The 19,540-nt window shown below is 19.9% G+C and overlaps 4 protein-coding genes across 4 annotated transcripts; 1 reads left to right on the top strand and 3 right to left on the bottom strand.

The window, feature by feature from the left end:
- Positions 1–313: 313 nt before the first annotated feature.
- On the top strand, positions 314–660 carry SRAE_2000026600 (Sphingomyelin synthase-related protein 1; the record flags this gene model as incomplete). The annotated part of the gene is made up of 3 exons (XM_024651076.1): positions 314–367; positions 405–612; positions 650–660. The coding sequence occupies 3 exons, from the start codon at positions 314–316 to the stop codon at positions 658–660; spliced, it is 273 nt and encodes a 90-aa protein (XP_024504789.1).
- A 375-nt stretch (positions 661–1,035) lies between these two features.
- Positions 1,036–1,884, bottom strand: SRAE_2000026500 (Thioredoxin-like fold domain-containing protein; the record flags this gene model as incomplete). The annotated part of the gene is made up of 2 exons (XM_024651075.1): positions 1,036–1,655; positions 1,695–1,884. The coding sequence occupies 2 exons, from the start codon at positions 1,882–1,884 to the stop codon at positions 1,036–1,038; spliced, it is 810 nt and encodes a 269-aa protein (XP_024504788.1).
- A 370-nt stretch (positions 1,885–2,254) lies between these two features.
- Positions 2,255–6,992, bottom strand: SRAE_2000026400 (RNA-dependent RNA polymerase, eukaryotic-type family-containing protein; the record flags this gene model as incomplete). The annotated part of the gene is made up of 2 exons (XM_024651073.1): positions 2,255–6,626; positions 6,670–6,992. The coding sequence occupies 2 exons, from the start codon at positions 6,990–6,992 to the stop codon at positions 2,255–2,257; spliced, it is 4,695 nt and encodes a 1,564-aa protein (XP_024504787.1).
- Positions 6,993–9,284: 2,292 nt separating this feature from the next.
- SRAE_2000026300 (Hypothetical protein) lies at positions 9,285–11,088 on the bottom strand (the record flags this gene model as incomplete). The annotated part of the gene is made up of 3 exons (XM_024651072.1): positions 9,285–10,590; positions 10,638–10,877; positions 10,931–11,088. The coding sequence occupies 3 exons, from the start codon at positions 11,086–11,088 to the stop codon at positions 9,285–9,287; spliced, it is 1,704 nt and encodes a 567-aa protein (XP_024504786.1).
- Between the last annotated feature and the right edge of the window lie 8,452 nt (positions 11,089–19,540).

The following is a 19,540-nucleotide window of genomic DNA, read 5'->3' as shown; positions in this document are numbered from 1 at the left end:
CATTCATCATTTTTGTTTTAACACTTTTTCTTACTTCATTTACAATGGTATTGGTTCACGAAAAGGTACCAGGTTGGTATTTTTTTTCTTGTTTTATTGTTTATTTTTAGATATGGATAAATATCCATCTCTTCCAGATATTGTTTTGGATAACATTCCATATGTTCCAAAAGCTTTTATAGCAGCAGAATGGTGTATTCTTATTTTATTTATTATTTTATTGGTACTAGTAATTATTCATAACCATCGTATGATAATTATGAGAAGATTTTTAGTAATTGCTTCAATAGTTTACTTTTTACGTTGTATAACAATGTATGTAACTTCATTATCTGTTCCAGGACTTCATATTAATTGTAGATCAATGGTTTGTACTTTACAAATTTCTTAATCATTTTTTATAGTTACTTCCTTCTTTTGGTGAAAAAATAAAAGAAGCAATTAATATTTTTATTCACATGGGATCTTCAATTGGTGGTATAGTTACGTGTGGTGATTATATGTTTAGTGGACATACAACAGCTTTAACACTACTAAATTTTACCATAATTGAATATACAAGCAACAGTTTCTGCTTACTTCATATAATCACTTATATTTTAAATTTTACTGGTATATTTTGTATTTTACTTGCTCATGAACATTATAGTATTGATGTAATTATTGCTTTTTATATAACGTCGAGAATATTTCTTCATTATCATTTATATGCTTATAATGTTACATTATCAACACAAACTGCCTCAAATTTTTGCATTCTCTACTATATTTCTAAATTTTTTGAAACTAATGGTCATGGTAAAGTAAAAAATACGGTAGAATTTCCACTTAGATGGGGAACGATATCGTTTTGGGTAAAAAAAATGAAGAAATACAAAGATAATCATGAAAAAAATATATATTGTATTGAAGATGTTTCAAAATTTATTCCAGAAAAATATGAATCTCCAAAACCGTGTATAGTTTAACTTTATTCTCACAAAAAAAAACTAAGATTTTTTTAACTATTTATAATTTTATTATAAATTTAACTAACTATAATAAATTATTAAATCTATTTCTTAAGGGTCTAACAAAATTTATCAATATGTCTCGCCAAAATTTTCCTTTTTCTGAAATAATGTAAAGATAAAAACCACTTAGAACACTTGTTGGTATAGCAAGTTTTAATTGAACATTTATAAATTTATCATCTGCTTTTGCATTAAATATGTCATCATCTGAATTGTCAAAATATTCCTTTTCAATAATTTTATATTTTTTTTCTTTAATATAATCTTTAAGATCTTCATTAACTTCTAAATCTGTTTGTTCAAGAATTTTATCTACCATTTTTTCTAATGTAATATTTACTGTTGGAATCCTTGAATAATACTCTCCATTTGACAAAAGAACAATTGTTGGAGATGGTTCAACAACACGCATTTGAAATATTTTAGAATTTTCTGATGTTTTTACAGCAATTACTAATAGTTTTGAAAAGTAATGAGGAATACTTTTAAAAATTGGTAGTGATTTTTCAGTAAATATACATTGTTCACGGTAAAATATCACAAGAGAACACCAAGCTATACCGTTTTCATTTTCTTTCTTTTTTAAATTTTCAAATGCAGATATATTCATTGCACGTACATGATTATTATGGATATCATTATCTAAAACATAAATTAATTTATTGATATAATTAAACTTACAATTTATACAATTTGCTTTATCTGTTAAAACATCTATTGGTAAAAATGACAAACATCTTTTATCTTCAATTATGGGACAAATTCTTGAAAATAAATATGTAAACCATTGTTTGTTAGTAAAATTTGGACATTTATTTCCATTAATACCATTTAAAATAGCAATGATAAATACTATATACTTGAATTTCATTTTTTAAAAAAAAAGTGAGTGCAATTAAAATATTAAAGAAAAATCACTATCACAATACTGTGAATACGTACAACTCCAAAGTAATATTTATTGCTTTTTCCATATAAGAAAAATACTAAAAAGAAGTAAACAAAATAACAATTTTTTGATAATTAATTTGTTGTTTTTTTAAAAGTAATTTTATTTAAAGTCATTTATAATATTGTCATTTCTATGTTATTTGGTAAAATATTTCTATATGACATTTTTCTATTATTTATTTTTTGAGTAAAATAACATATTTTATGTAAAAATAAAAAATGATGTTGTAAAATTTTATTATAAGAAAAAAAAAAACATTAATAAAATTTTTAAATATATACAGTTAAGATTAGGAATTAAAAATAGAAACATTATTTACTTTTGCAAAAAACTTCATTGCTATATAATGAGCCAAATCAATTTCATGTATAATATTTATGCTTGTGGGAATCACTGGTCTAACAATACCTTTAAATTTTATATATGATTCATAAGTTCCAATTGGTGTTAAAACCCATTCTGTTACATTTTTTATACTTTTATATGAATTTTCATTTTTTCTATGATGAATTTTTTTTAAACCAGAAATTCTTTTTATTTTTTCAAATATTGTTAAAGCACAAATTGATACTTCTTTTGGTAAATATACAGTCATAGGTGGAAAACTTTGATATTTACATACTTTTTTTATAATTTGAGGTAATGCATCAAAAGTATGAGAAAAAGCTAAATTATTAATAGTTTCTACAGCAGCATTGTAAATAGAAATCCATTCAAAATTTAGTAAAGCATATTCACATCCCATTTCCATATCCCATCCAAATATATGATTTAAATTTTTAAATTGATATGAACTTAAAAAAGAAAGAATGTCAAGACAAAATCTTCCTGAACCACCGTGAATAGAATTTATATCAATTGGAGTCATCAATTCTTCATTTGTTAATTCTGATATTTTATCTATAAAATTATATGATTCAATTGAATTAATATTGTAGTAACCACATAATAATTGAATAAACAAAACAATCAACAAATGTTTATTTACTTTAGGTATAATATTCCATTCTTTTGCCCATTCTAAAAGAAAATATAATAATTTATCCAAATTAATATATCGTTTGACATATCTATAACATTCTTTTAATTGTTGATTATTTTTTAATTCATGACAAAATTTTTCAAAACTATCTTTTTTTGTATCTGATAAAATATATTCATTAATATGATTGGTAAGTAAAGAATCAAAATATTTTGAAGTAATAAATTGTTTATTTTCCATTCTAACTAAATTCAATGAACCAACTTTTTTTAAAACATCCCAAAATATCCAAGGAAATGAATATATATTAAATGCACCACATTTAACCATATCATATGATACATGATAAGCAGCAATAACAAACTTTTTTAAAGTTTCTGGATAAATTGCCAAAGGTTGTTCTAAAACTATTTCTATACGTTCATTAGACTCTTCTTTAGGAAGATCATTAAAAAATTTATCTATATCACCAAAATTTTTAAGTATTTCAATTTTAAAATTATAAAGAATTAATTTTAATTTTCTTCTTATTACTAAATCTGTATTGAAATAAGACATATCATCATCATCATTATCTGTAATTTTATTTCGAACATTTAATCTGAAACCACTAAATAATTCAGCTTCATTGTCTATTCCATATGTATCTTGAAGACTTGTGATTGCAGCAGCATATCTATAGTAAAATTTTGTTGCTAATGTATATTGTTCATTCCAATTAGTTATGTCAAATAAAGGATTTTTTTTTTGTATATCATTTTCAAAATTACTAGAAGATGTAGATAAAAGAGTTTCTAAATTGTGTAAACGTCTAAACAATTCTCCTATCAAACGACTAGATTCATAGGAAGGTTTTTTCAAAGCACGATATTCAAAAATATCTGCCACAACTTTTGGTGTTTCTGGTGGTACATTTCCTTCCCATCTTGTAGTTAATTGTTCTGGAAATTCTCCAGTTTTTGCAAAGTCAAGAGCTTTGTTGTGTTTAATAGCAATTTTAACACAAACTTCAGAATCAAGTCCAAAAAAATCAGACTGCATTAAATGAGATGATGCTAATGTTCCAATACTTTCAGTTTTTAAAAAATCTTTGATAAATTCTTTCATTCTTATATCTAACTCATTTTCATCTTTAACACCTACTTTAACATCTTTAACAGATTTACCAGCATCAAAATCAAAAGCAGGCATATTGTAGTCAATAAATAAACTTTCATCAAAAAATACTGAATATTCATCACCATCTAAATCACTTCCTGCCATTTCATCCGAATGAGGACGTGGTCCATCACGTGGAAAAATAACTACATCAACCATATCATGAAGTTCAGGAACATCAACTGCTTCAAAAATTCTTACATCACCAGATACAACAGTAGGATTTTTAGTTATCATAACTTTACCTTTATGAATTATTTTTTTTGTATTAATATCATTCATATTTGTCATAACATTCATATTCTCATGATATTGAACAAATACTTGTCCATATTCAAGTATACCTGTTTCATCAATTATTCCAAACATTGTTCTTCCCATATTACATGGTATTTGGATTTTAAGTTTTTTTAAAACTTTTTGAACTTGAAATAAAGCATATGAATTAATCATACTTTTAAAAAATGGTTCTACTTGAAATGAAACTACTTTTGGATTATTTAATTGATTGACACCAAAACATTTTATTGGCATAGAAGATAAAATTTCAAATGCTCCTCTTTCAGTAAGTAAGCATTTTCTAATTGATGAAACATGAACATCAAACAATTCATGAACTCTGTTACATATTCTTTTATTACATTTGTAAGACTGTCTTTTTGAAACTTGATCCATAACGTTTAACAATGGTCTATTTAAGGAAAGTAATGATGGTTGTGAAGATTTAACAATTTCAAGATGTCGATCTTCTGAGTTACCTTTAAATTTTAATTGTGAAAATCTAAAAACACTATCTACTGCGAATTCATGTTTAAGTATTGAATTATTTTTCCTTGCAAAACCTATAAGATTAATCTTATTTTTTTCAGCTAATTTATTTGATTTATCTAAATGTGGACAGACAGAAAGAACTCCTTTGTAACCTCTAAAACGAAATTGATAGCATGAGGAAACAAGATTAAAAATATTTAAACTTTTAAAAATGTTTTCTGCCATATTATATGAAATCATTCCACATCCATCTGAATAACATCCAACTTTTTCATTGCTACCTATCCAACGAGGAGTTTCATAGTCAGGATCTCTTAACATTCTATTTTCTTGAACAATAGCCTTTTCTGCTATTAAAGCCTGAGTAAAACATTGCCCTATACGTGCAATCATTTTTGGAACAACTTCCTGTTTAATAAACCCAAAGTTCTTCCTTAATTCAATTATTTCATCTGTTGTCCCCCTATAAAAATAACATCCTCCATCACGCATTTGAGAGTTTGATGATCCAAGAAAATTGTATAACTGACCTCCAACATTTAATCCATTATCAAGACAATCATTTAAAACTTGTTCTATAATATATTCATTCCTAACTTCTTTTATTGGTCGTTTATTATCATCTCTAAATAAAATTCTTAATGTCTTTTTTCCATTTGGATCAAATTGACGTAACATTCTATTATGCATCATTAATTCTGGTGGTCTATAAATTTTTCTTGTAGGTGTGATAACAATTTTTCTAACATATACATAATGTTCCTTTTTTTCATGTTCTTTTATAGCATCTGTTATTTCAACATTTTTAGATTCATTATTATAAACCCATTCAAATATATTTAAAATATCTCCTACAACAATTGATTCATCTAATTTATTAATAAATGACTCCAATGAAAGTAAAGTAACTTTTCTATTCTCCTGATAAAATTTTAAAATCATATCTAAAAAATCATCTCTTCTTTTAGAAGAAGTTAATAGTTGGTCTTTGATATTAAATCCACGTGAAAAAACAGCATCAATTAAATAAGACAATGAAAAATCACTTTGATTATCAATTTTTTTTTTGCATTCTTTATTTTGAAATGGTTTTTCAACATAAAAATTTCTATCAAAAGTTAACAATCTCCAATTAGTAAACTCCACCTCTTTTGATGTTAAAGATTTAAATCTTTCAATTAAATTCATTAAATCATTACTTGATAATCTTAATTGAATATAAAAAATTGATGATTCATGTATAGCTTCTTTAACATATGATGAATTTTCATCAATAAATGATCTTGTTTGTTTATACTCCCAGAATTTTCTTTCTTTTTCACCAATTTTTGCAACAACATATTGATAATAATAAACTGAAACAGGATTCATTGTCCAAAAATAAAGACTTGCAATGTACATACCACTTTCTTTTTTATCTTCTCTTATATCATTAATTGACATTTTAATAATTTTATTATAATATAAGACAATCTTAGCTACACTTTGTTTTCTTTGTTCAATTGTACAATCTTGATTACACATAGGTATGGCAAAATATATTTCCATATATTGTCTATCATGATAAAAATCAGCAAATATAGGTGATATATTTCCACAGTTATTTTCATATAATCTACGAAACTCTATATTATCATTAATATATTCTTTTGACCATAATTCTGTTACATTATAATGATCAATAAAAGTACCAGGATAATAATAATTACCCCATCCTATTTTATATATATGTACAGCTTTATTCATTAATCTTAAAAATAAAATATAATAAAAAAATAATGATAATAACTCACTCATAATTTTCATGACTTTTTGAAAATCTTCCAATTGTTACAAAAAAATAAACAGACATTGGTTTTAGTGTTTCTGTAAGTAAATTTAATATACTAATAAATTCTGGAGATATTATTTGAAATGGACATGATAACAAAACAGACATTTGTTGTCCAAGTAAAAGATCTTGCTTAATAACATAATCACTTAATTTACCAATTTGAAATTTCTCTTTTCCCTGTTCAAATAAAATAAAATCAAGTGTCAATTGAATGTCTTCAGATTTAGATTTACTACCAAGTAAAACTTTTAGTTCAATTTTTGTTTCAAATTTTTCATTCATCAAAAAAACTAAAAATAATATAAAATCTTTTTATAATTTATATAAATTAAAAATAAAATATATAAATATAATTTATTAATAAATGATTTGTATATTTTAACAAAAATTGTTAAATATTTCCCCCTGTGATATAAAAAAAAAATAAAAAGTAATTGATGGACAATTTTTTTTTTCGATAATAAAAATCTTTCTTTGTAAAATAAAAAGTAATTGATAGAAACTTTTTTTTCAATAATAAAAATCTTTCTTTGTAAAATAAATCTATATAACAAATAAAGTTGAGTAAGAAGAAGTGTACTTTTTTTTGTACCCATGGGTAAAAAATTAAAGTATATTTTTTTTCTCTTTAAGAAATGGTTTTCAGAAATATAACCATGGTTAAAATATATATGAATGAAAAGTTTAAATTTTAAAGTTTTTTGATTATTGTGAATATGATCAGAATATGATCAGAATTTTGAATGATACTATAGTATTTAACATAAAAGAATAGAAACATTTATTATCATAATATTTATTCATTTTTATCAATGTAGAAATTAAACTTAATGGTTTTTCATTTAGTAAAAAAAATCTTTTGTTTATCGTTTACATATACATTTTTAACATATAAATTGCTCAAAAAAAAATTATTGTTTTACCAATCAAACTACAATGATTTTATTTTATATTTTTTTTTGTACTCTCTTCTGATAATATGTTTACTTTTTTAATATTTATAAATTCAAACTAAATATCATAAATCTGATAATGGAGTTCAAAATTTTATCAATAGTAATCTGTTAAAATTGTAAATTTTTAATACCACTAATTTTTGTTTATCCCTTGAAATTAAAAAATAATAATAACATAATTCTACAGTCAAATTTATCAATCAAAAAAAAAATTTTTTTTCACAAGAATATTAAATTAATCAACTTAATCTTTAACATAAATGTATTTATAACTTTAATCAGTCATTATTTTTCTTTTAACAATAGAATGATGTGATTAATATTGTGCTGTAACTTAATCTATAATTTTATTTAGAAAAATATATTTTATTATTTTTAATGCAGATAAATGAAACACTAATTTTTGGTTCAATGGCAAAAATAAAATTATCCTATGAAGATCAATTTTCATCTCATAATTTTTTAATAATATTTTCTTATAGATGACAAAAATTTTAATGTTAAGAAATGCTGTGGGTTATAAACGTAAGCTTTTTTTTTATTATAGATAAAAAATATCAAAGAAATCATAAAAAATAAGAAGAAAAAAATGAAACACTTTAATAAATTTAAACATATAAAATAAGTTAGTCCCTTATATACCATATATTAAATCTTTTGTTACTATGTCTTCTTTATTTTTTGGTTGGAATCATTACTCTATTTGAGGTAAAAATATTATTTAATTTTTAATAAATGTAAACACAATATTTTTTTATCAGTATGAAAAATATGAGTTCTATTTTTATAAAAATATATTTGTTAAATATAAAAATTTTTATCTAAAAGATAATTTTTTTTAATTTTTTCCCTTTTTTCTTTTTTAATTTTTCATATTGCCAAAGAGTATTAATTTAAATTGTTATATTTTAAATAACACCAATCAGTTTAAAAAGGTATTTAAAAATATTACAAATTTTGTTTTAAAACACTTTATGGGATATATATATTATGTGATTTAAAAAAAATTATTTGACGTCAATAGTATTCGGAAAAAGTTTATTCATCAAATTTGACATTTTAAAATAAACAATGAATTTAATATTATGTAAGCACAATTTTTTTATTAATACATACCTGATAACAATAATAATAAATGTAAAAATTAAAGTAATTTATAGAAAGTATGATTAAATGCCTAAATTAATAAGTTTAATGGCAATGTTATTTTGCCAATTTAAGACACTTTATTTTATAAATCAAAGCAAAATATAGATGTAATTAATAAATATATGAATGATTTTTTTTAATGGCTTTCAAATTATAAGATTTTAATTACATAAATTTAACAAATTCGGGTGCCAGGTAATAATTGTATATCTTAAATTGTAATAATGTCCTTGCTACCCGTAAAAATTAAAAGTTTAGGAAGACATCTACATATATATATATATTGCTAAAGGGGTTTTTGATAAACATTGAGTAAATAAAAAAAAAATAAGGTAGATTACTGTTGACAATTATAAGTTAAAATATACATATGATTTTGTTATAAAATAGTAAATTAAATTGTGTTAACAAAATTAAAATTACATGATGATATATATCATAAATTTGATAACCGGATAAGGTAAAAAAATTATGACAAAGATGCAGTTGATTCAATTTCTGTTAATTTTCCAAATTTAAATAGATTATTTTTTTTATTTTCCAATTTTTCTCTATAAATATTATTTTCTGAAGATACAATAGTTTTATTTTTTACTGCATTAAAAGTAACTGAACGTCTACGAAACCCTGGATTATACATAGCAATATATGAAGAACCTCCTGATAAATCTGTTGGTGATGTTGAGTCAGATGAGGATGAATTAAGTATAGAACGAAAAGGTGCACCAGGACAAGATAAAATTGATGAAGTAGAACCACGTTTATCTCTTGAATTTTTTAAAGAATTTCTTCTTGTTTGTGGGTAAGCAAAAGCTAATGGTATAGGAGAAGAAGATGGTGTAGAAGAATTAGAAATAATTTTTGGTGACATCGAAACTTTTTGAACACTTAATGATAATTTTGTAATTTGTTGCATAACACGTTCTGCAATAAGTTGTGAATTATCTTCTTCACCTGATGATTCTTCATTATCACTTAAACAATGTATTTGATTAGCAATTTGCTTAAGATCATCTTTAATTTCTAAAAGGCTATCAGAATTATCTTGTGACTCTTTTAATGTTTTCTTTGTTTGTGATATTACATCAATATACATACCCAATGAAACCATTTTAAGTACTGGCATTTCAAATCTTTCTGATATAACAAGTAAACGTGTAATTAAATCCAAATCATTTGTTGTATTTAATAAACTATCACAAGCATAACGTTCAAATTCTTTCAAAAATGGTATAAATCTAACATATTTACAATTATCCAAAAATTCACCATAATCTTCAAAATATGATAAATGTGGAAGAATTTTTAATTTAAAATAAGTATGTGCCATAGCACTATTTATTAAATTAACGTCAATATTTTTATCAGCATACAAATTTTTCCAGACATTTTCAAATTCAATACAACCTTTTTTAAAAAGCTCTTTATGAATTGCTAATGCATCTATTGTCAAATACGACACAGGAGAATCTTCAGTTGATGGTAATAAACTTTGATCATAAACATTTTCAACAACTTTAGTACAAATATTTTCAAGTTCTTTATCATCATAACTAAGTTTTGGTAGATATCCCTGATAAATAAAATACTCTGAACTAATTTCCATTTGAACAGAAATATGTACATAATTACCAACATTTGCATTAATATATTCTGAAAAATCTCTCTGAAAAATTTTCATATCAGCAGTCCAACCAGAACCTATTATATATTCAGTTTCTTTTATATGAAATTTTGGAAATATTTTTTCATTATTTGGTTTTTTTATACAAATACTACAAAAAAAAAAAAATTTAATAATCAAATATTATTAATAACTTACTTTGCTGAAACTAATTTTATATTCTTTTTTGGACCAGATTTATAATAAAGAAATACATTAACTTTTTTATCACTGAATCCATCAATTGTATTTGACTCATAAGACCCATAATCACTATTATCTGCACAAAAGTCTACCTCTTCCAGAATTTTTAAACACCATTGAAATTGAATAGCATTATGAGAAATACAAAAAGGTTTTGAAACATTTAAAATTACTGATTCAGTTGGAGATAATTTTCTATAATTTTTTTTAAAATAAAATATAAATATTATAAAAAAAAAAAAATTTACCTTCTAGCAATAAGAACTGACCAGGTATGTTCAAAACACAAAGTATTATTTGGTGATAAATTAATTGAATTATTATTAATATTAGTATTATTTTCTTCACAAGTATTAACATTATTTTTTGTCTCAATTTTAGGACAAGAAGTTTGTAAGGCAAACATGATAAAATATTTTTTGTTTAACTATTCACCGGATATATATTATAAAAGCTGAAAATAAATATATAATTATATCAACAAAAAAAAAGTAAAAAAAAAATAAAAAAAAAGCATAATGAGGCATATGAAAGGTAAACACGATAATATTGTAATAAATAATTTTTATGAGAATGATTAAATTGAATCTTACATTCATGGTAAATTTTAATGTAAAATAAAATTTACAGTATATAGTATTTGAGATCAAACATTTTTTTTTAAATTAATTTTTTATTTATATTTTTTTCCATTTATAAATATTCATAACTTGCTTATACATTATCTTAATTGTTTTGACATACATTAAAATTAGTTAATTTAATATAAAATATATTAAAATTATCTGATATAGTTAATTTTATAAATTTTTACATTATATTTATATTTACCATTTTTATTTTATACAGAAAAAAAAGTTATAAGATTTAAAATTTAAAGATACATTTTTATATTCCTTTATAACTTAGCCAAAATCTAAATTTAGAATTGATCATTGAACTATCGATTAATCATTTTTAAAATGTACATTGAAAAGATATATATTATCTCTTCATGAAAAAATAAAAAAAAAATGTAAATAAATAAAGCCAATATCAGAAGCTTAAAAATGGATTAATTTATATTATTTGATATTATAAAAATTTATAAATAATTTATATATATTTATATATAATACTTTGAAGACAACTTTTAACGGTTAAAAATCAAACATGCCAAAATGACACCGCCTTTTTTTTATTTTAATTGTTTCATATTGTTTATGTATAATATGATTGAAAATGATATAAATTAAAGTAAATAAATATATCCATATGAGATTCTCAATTGTTCGGGTATTATTTGTTAGCGTGAAAAACACAAAACAATAAAAAAAAACATATATATGTATAACATAGATGATGATAAAAAAAAATCAACACAATCAGTGATTTTGTTGAGAAAGAATGATTAGTAATAGTAACAAAAGCTTGATATAATAAAAATAGTCAATTTTCAATGGTACTAAAAAAACAAAGATTAAGACTTTCTAATGGAAAGAATAAATTGTAATTTAAAAAAAAAATAATAATAATATTGTTATAAAATAACCTAATAGAAACATATTTATAAAATAAGACAAAATAATATATTATTAATTTTATATATATTTTCATAGTTATCTTAAAACCAAAATATAAACACTGATATAAAGATAGTATGAAGTAGAAATTAAGATAAAAATTGTATATTTTTTCATTATCACTAAATTAATATGGTGATAAAAAATGAAAACAACATTGATAATTCTATTCGGCCTTATCAAAGTAATTAATGATTGGCCAGATTGTTTTGTGGTATAGATTTAAAATTCATGAAAGTAAACAAAGTAAGCTTAAATATAAAAATTATCTTTAAAAAAAAAAAAGAAAGTGTGTACTTTGGATTCATGTTTCTTATCAACATTATTTTGTTTATACAAATTTGTAATTTTAATCAAAAAATAACAATTTTTACTAAATAATCTTTTTGCCAAAAATGTGTTGATTGACAAATTATTTTCTATATAATAAAATATATATATATATATATATATATTTAATGTTTAAAATAATTGTTGATAAAATAACATTAAATTTGTATAGACAATGGTATACCTTTTTTATAAATAGTAAAAATAAAATTGAATAGAATTAAATAATAGATGCCTGAGACAAAATAATTTATGTATCATTCAAAATTAGGAACAAAAGACTGGCAACTGTTTAGTTAAGAAAAGATTATTAAACATAAAATTATATTGTTGTTTTATTGTTAACAAAAATAAAAGAAGATATTTTATTGTCGTTATCAAAGTACTTTAATATATGATGCAAAAATTATTATAATTGAATAAGATAAGTCTACTAATATATATATATATATAAATGTTTATCTCATTCTAAAAATTCTTCCTTTTTAATAAGCATTAGATAAAAATTAGAAAGAAAAAAAAATTTTTTTTTTCTCTTCTATGAACATTATAGCTATAAAAGAGGAAAATAGCATGAATGTATAAGTTACCTCTTTTTCAGCTAAAATTGTATTTTAATTTTAATGTCTTAAATAATCCTGTAAACATTTTAATACCATAATAAAACATAGATTGATGAAATAAACATTTGTTGTTTGTTGTGATAATGTCAAAAAATTTAAAATAAGTAATTGATATAAAGATAATAATAAATATTGCATTATTTATATTGTTAAGAAAGTTTTCTACAGAATATCAAACACCACAAATGATAATTTGGTTTTTGATATAGATTTTTTAAGTTAAAAATAAAATAATATTGCTTATTTAATACATAAAAAATAAAGTAAAAATATAATATTTTCTTTGGAATCCAAATTTTTTTTAAACATTTAAAAAAATTAATAAAAGTTAATAATAAAAACACACTTATTTTTCAAAGTATTATATTTTAGAGAAATATTATATAATAAAATAAATTTTATATTATTAAAAAAAAAAGACTATAACATTTATTTAATAAAAGATTTATTAAAATGAAGAAAAAAAAATTATAATTTTTGTTATTGTATAAATTTATTTTATATAAACAGAAATGTGTGTTAATTTATACATAAAATAAATTATCTCTTAAACAATAATTAATCATTTATCTTCAAATGAATCTTTTTAAAAGTGAAAACCTAATAGTGAAAATTTTATTGAAACTTTTAGTTAAATATTTTTAAAATAAAATTTATAATTTTATGTAATTATCATCAAAAATTTTACCAAATGTTCCTTTCTTTTTTTTTCAAGTATTTTATCAATAATCAATTTTAATAAATATTATGTTAATTTTTTTAAATATAAAAAATTAATTAATAATATTTGTATAAATTAAATATATAAATATATATATATAATATAATAATTTTTGAGAAAGTATGCTTTATATATATATATATTTTTTTTAAATATTATAAGAATTTTTAAAGTGGACCGATAAAGTGGAAATAATATTTAAAATATTAACATTATTATTTTAAGAAAAAATGCATACAAATGTTTGAATTGAAAACTTTTTATTTATTAATTTTTTATAAATAATGATCAAACAAAATGGAAATATGTTTTTAATAAAGATAAAAATAAGCATAGAGAAATTCTTTAAATCAACAATTGATGTAATAATATTAGGTATTATCTAAATTCAGAGAATATATAATATGATGTTGTTGTATAACCTTTACGTAGTTGGACAACAATGTCAATAAAATATAATAAAAAATTTTATTGAATAAAATTTATCATAGATAAGAATATAAAAGTAATAAGTTAAGAAAATGGTTAAAAAGACGGTTTATATTTTTAGATATCAATTAAATAAAAAATTTTTAATTATACATAAAATATTTCAGGATAATAATGTTTAAAAAAAAAATAATAAAAATATGTCTATATATATATTTTAAAGTCATAAAAAATGATTTATATAATTACATTTTGAGAGGGTTTTAGAAAAATAAAAAAGATGTTCTTTGTACTAAATATATTTAAATTTTACTTTAAAAGTATTGTTCTTTATATTTTTCTATATTTTATTGACAAAAAAAAAGAAAAAAAAGAAGACATTCCACTACATTAATTGTAGTATTAGTTATATTTAATGTTTGATCATCAACTATATCCGTGCCAATAGTAAAAATGAAATAAAATAAAGTAAAGCTGTCTTTTGATATTATTCTCTAATGAAAAAGGGTTTGTTATTGAAAGTGCAATAAAGAAATGATATTTATATGGTTGAATTTTAAAAAATAAAATGATGAATATGATAATTTGACAACATTTTACTTTATAAAATATTTATCTAAATAAAAAAAAACACCTACATATTTTTGTTTTTACTTATAATACTTAATAGACATAATATATTATAAAAATTTAATTTATAATAATATTATTAAATATTTTTCTACATGATTAAATTATCTTATTAATAAAAAAGCAATATATTAAAAAATTTATATAATTAAAAAATAATTATTTTCTGTTATATAAATCAAACTAAATAAATATTTAATATGGAGAAAAAAAAAATTTGTATAATTTTTATTTTATAAACTAACGATTAAAAATAAACTATATATTAAAAATTAGATGTAACGTAATAGTATATAGCAAATATTTTATATAGTAAAAAAAATACCAAATTATTATTTTGAGAAAATTCTCAATATAACTAAAAAGTGTATTAATTTAAAGATTATTATAAATAAACATGTATATAAAATTTGATCTTTTCTTGATCATTTAAGTTGTTTTTATAATAATATAAGTGTATCTATACTTTTATAATTCTAGTGTAAATTTTATTTAAATACTAAGTCATGGAAATATGAATGTTAAAATATATTGTTCTATGTAACAAAATATGAAAGCATAAATAGATAATTAAATTATTTTATCAATGCCCTTTAAATATTCTAAATCATATGATATAAATGTACATATATTCTTGAAGTTTAAAAAAGATATATATATATATAAAATTAATTTGTGATTGAAAATTATCTAATGATAGTTTGTCATTATTATCTTTGTTAAAAGAAAATTTAAAAACAAAGCATGTCAATTATTTTATATAATTTAAAGTATAGAATATGTAGAAATTTATAAAATATATTGAAGATTTTAAAAAAAAAAAACTAACAAAAGTATTTCATATTATTATTAAAAGTAAATGCCGTCTAGTATGCTACAATAAGTTAATATTAATTAAAAATTTAGTTTAAAAAAGAACATTGTTTAAAGTTAACAACATTTCTTCATTAATGAATGATTAGACAAACTTTAAAAAAAGGTTTATAAATAATAATAAAAAGTAATAATGTTGTAATAATATCTAATTTTTAGAACAGATTTTATCATATTATTAATAATATAGAAATATTTTATTAATATCCTTAAAAAATAATTGACAAAAACAATTAAAAATATTATATCATTAAATGTATTTTATTTTTGAGAATATAAAACAAATTATTAATTTAAAATAATAACATAATAATTATAATTTTTAGTGTTATTATTACAATTTTTATTGTTAAAATTCATAATAGGTAATGATAATATAAAAGAAGGAAGAAAAAAAAAAAGAAGTAAGTAAATTAAAAATAATGATTGTATTTTAATGACATCAATTTTCAAAGTTATACTCTATAATCATATATATCCTTGAAAAATTGAATATCTACTATATTTTAAATAAAGAAAATGCTAAGCATCAAATCGCCTTCGTCATCATCTTAACAAATAAAACTGTATTTTTTTTTAATATGTGGGTTAACAATCAAAAAATAGTTTATTTGAGTGCAATCTTGAAATTAGGTACCAATAAGAACTCGCCATGTTGTCTCGATGTCGTTAAAGAATTAGTAAAACATTCAGAAATGTAAAATTAAAGTATCTCCTATAATTTAAATTGTTATACAACAAATGGATAAAATATTGAGTAGTTTGTATGAATATAAAATGAGGTATATGCCTCAAAAATAAATGTTTCTTTGTGTAAATTTTTAATTACAAAAATTAATTTCTTTTTAAAGTGGTAAATTAAATATTTTTCAAGAGATTCTTTAAAAATAAATATATATATATACATATATATATTCATTAAATAATACTTACTAGTAATTTTAAAAATCTACCAAAGGTAAAAATAAAAAATATTTAATGTAGTAAAAGTATAAAATAATAATGAGAAATAGACAGGTTGGCGTCATATATATATATATATATATATGTGTACACGAATTTATTATATAAACTCATCTTTCAATTATATAATGCCATTTATACAACAGAATATATATATATATATATGTTTTTATAATTAAATATATTGTATAAATTTCTAGATAGTCAAAAATATTATATATTTATTAAATATTCTTTAAAATATTTAATTTTAAAGAAAACTATAAAAACATAACAATAATATATATATATATATTTATACATTATATATATATATAAATATACAGTATATATATATTTATATTAATAATAATTTAGGACTGATAAAAGTTAGTGTAAATGTTATGATAACATGTACCAATTAAATAACATACCTTTTTAATTTATAATACATTATAGTATATAATTATTTTTATTTAATTGTAACAAATTAATCCGGATTTTATAAAGGACCATTCTATTTTATTATAGCTTCCGTTTCAAATTATTGTTACTTAATTAATAAAATATAAAATTGATGAGATCAAATTTGACTAATGCGTCATCATGATCTTTTAATAATTAGATGTTAAATAAATAAAATTGCATTGCCTAATTAATATTATACAAACATGGATAATAATAAGTGTTAGAGTTTGAAATATTTTTATTAAAAAATCTAGATTTTATGCTTAATAATTGATAAAAATTTTTAGTATAGTTTTACGCACATTTTTCAAACTTTAATAGAAAAACAAGAATTAGTTATATATTTTCTAATTTGTAATATTTTAAAAAAGCGTATCTAAGCAATGATTATCTTGAAGCTTAAATTAATGCTAGTCATCTTTAACCATTGGCCATTATTTGTAATTAAGAGATATATACTTTTAAACTATTACATTATAACCTAAGATTATTAAAAAAAAAGAACTTATCTTAAGTAATATTATCATTTAATGTTTCAAATGTTATATTAAGAAAAATTTTTATACTGTTATTTTAACTTAACCTTAAACTTTTATAAACTAAAATTTATATATTAAAAATATCTATTATTTTTGAAGGTAAAAACAAATATTTAAAATGACTGATATAATATATGAATAATAATATTTATATTGCATAATATATTACTTAAAATTTAATCTAAAATAATTAATAACTTTGATATAATTAGTTTTTCTTGATATTGTAAAAAAAAACAGTAAAGTTTTTATTTAAATCAAATTATTTATTAAAAAAAAAATATTATTTTTCTATATTTTTTTTTAATCGTTTACAATATTTTACACAAATAATTGTTAAAATTGTAATTTAAAGTAGAAGCAATTATTTTGTAAAAATTTTATAGTTATATATAATAGAGAAATAATCTACAATTCAAGATTATTATTTAAGTAAGTATCAAACATACACAATCATAGACAGTCAAGAGAATAAAAATATGTTTTCAATTTTTTTTTTTATGTTTACTTCCCACACCGGAAATTTATTTGATCTTTTTTTTTTTAAATGATTGATCGTATTAACAAATATATACTTGAAAGAAAGTTTATTATAATTTTATATTATAAAAAATTTTAATTAGCAAAATGATATGATTTTCCTTTTTAATATAAATAAAAATGATTTATAACTTTTATGACAAATATTGCCTTTTTGATCATTGAAATATACATAATTATTTTTAAAATAATACATATATAGAATATTTAGATAGTATCTATGTTATTAATAATAATAAGAAGAAGTATTATTTAGGAAGAATAAAAAAAAAACATCTATAAAAAAAAAACTTATTAACAAAAGTTTGTTTAAAAAGTACATATAATATTTTTTAATTTTAATAATAATTATAAGTGTATTAATGAGATATCTAATAGGAACACATAAATGATAAGGAAAAAAAAATTTGATATTATAACAGAAATAATAAAGTAATTCGTTAATCTATGAGTTGGCGTATTATTCATATTTAAAATTTTACCCATCAAAACAAATTTTGAATTGATATTTCAATTTCTTTATTTTACTTTTAATGTTTCATTATAATATATCATCTCACCTGTCCAAATATAAATTGCAATTCTATTGTTATAGGAAGTAAAATGAATTATAATGATAAATTAGTCTATAATAAAAAGTAATAAATAAATTCAATATTTTTAAAACATTAACAATATTGTATTAATGATAATAAATGATTATAAATTCTTTTTGTTTGTTATATATTTATATTTAATTGTTGAAACAAAAAAAAAATAATGTTTTACAAATATATGAAACATTTTATATAAAAATAAATTAAAAACAAGAAATAATAAAAAAAGTGATAAAAAATAATATTAAATAAATAATTAATTTTTCTATCTAATTTAAATGTCACATTTAAAAGAATTTTAAAAAATTTTTATTGTAGTTTGGAAGCATTAATATTAAAAAAAGATACCAACAATACAAAATGGAATATGCTTTGATTGGAATAACTAACAAATGTATATATATTTTTTTAAAACCATTTTTTGACCATTATTATATATATTTAATTAATACATTTTAAAAATAATAACAAAACAAGATTTTATAAAATTAATTTAAAAAACATTTTAAATAATTAAATAAAAAAAAAATTATTAAATGCATTTTTTTTATAAACAATAAAAATGTTAGAATTATAATAAACATATATAAAATTACTTTTAAATA

The sequence above is a fragment of the Strongyloides ratti genome (genome assembly GCF_001040885.1).
Source record: "Strongyloides ratti genome assembly S_ratti_ED321, chromosome : 2".
In the NCBI taxonomy this organism is placed as follows: Eukaryota; Metazoa; Nematoda; class Chromadorea; order Rhabditida; family Strongyloididae; genus Strongyloides; species Strongyloides ratti.
The sequence above is the reverse complement of the archived record's forward strand: the minus strand, read 5'-3'. Positions and strand labels throughout refer to the sequence as shown.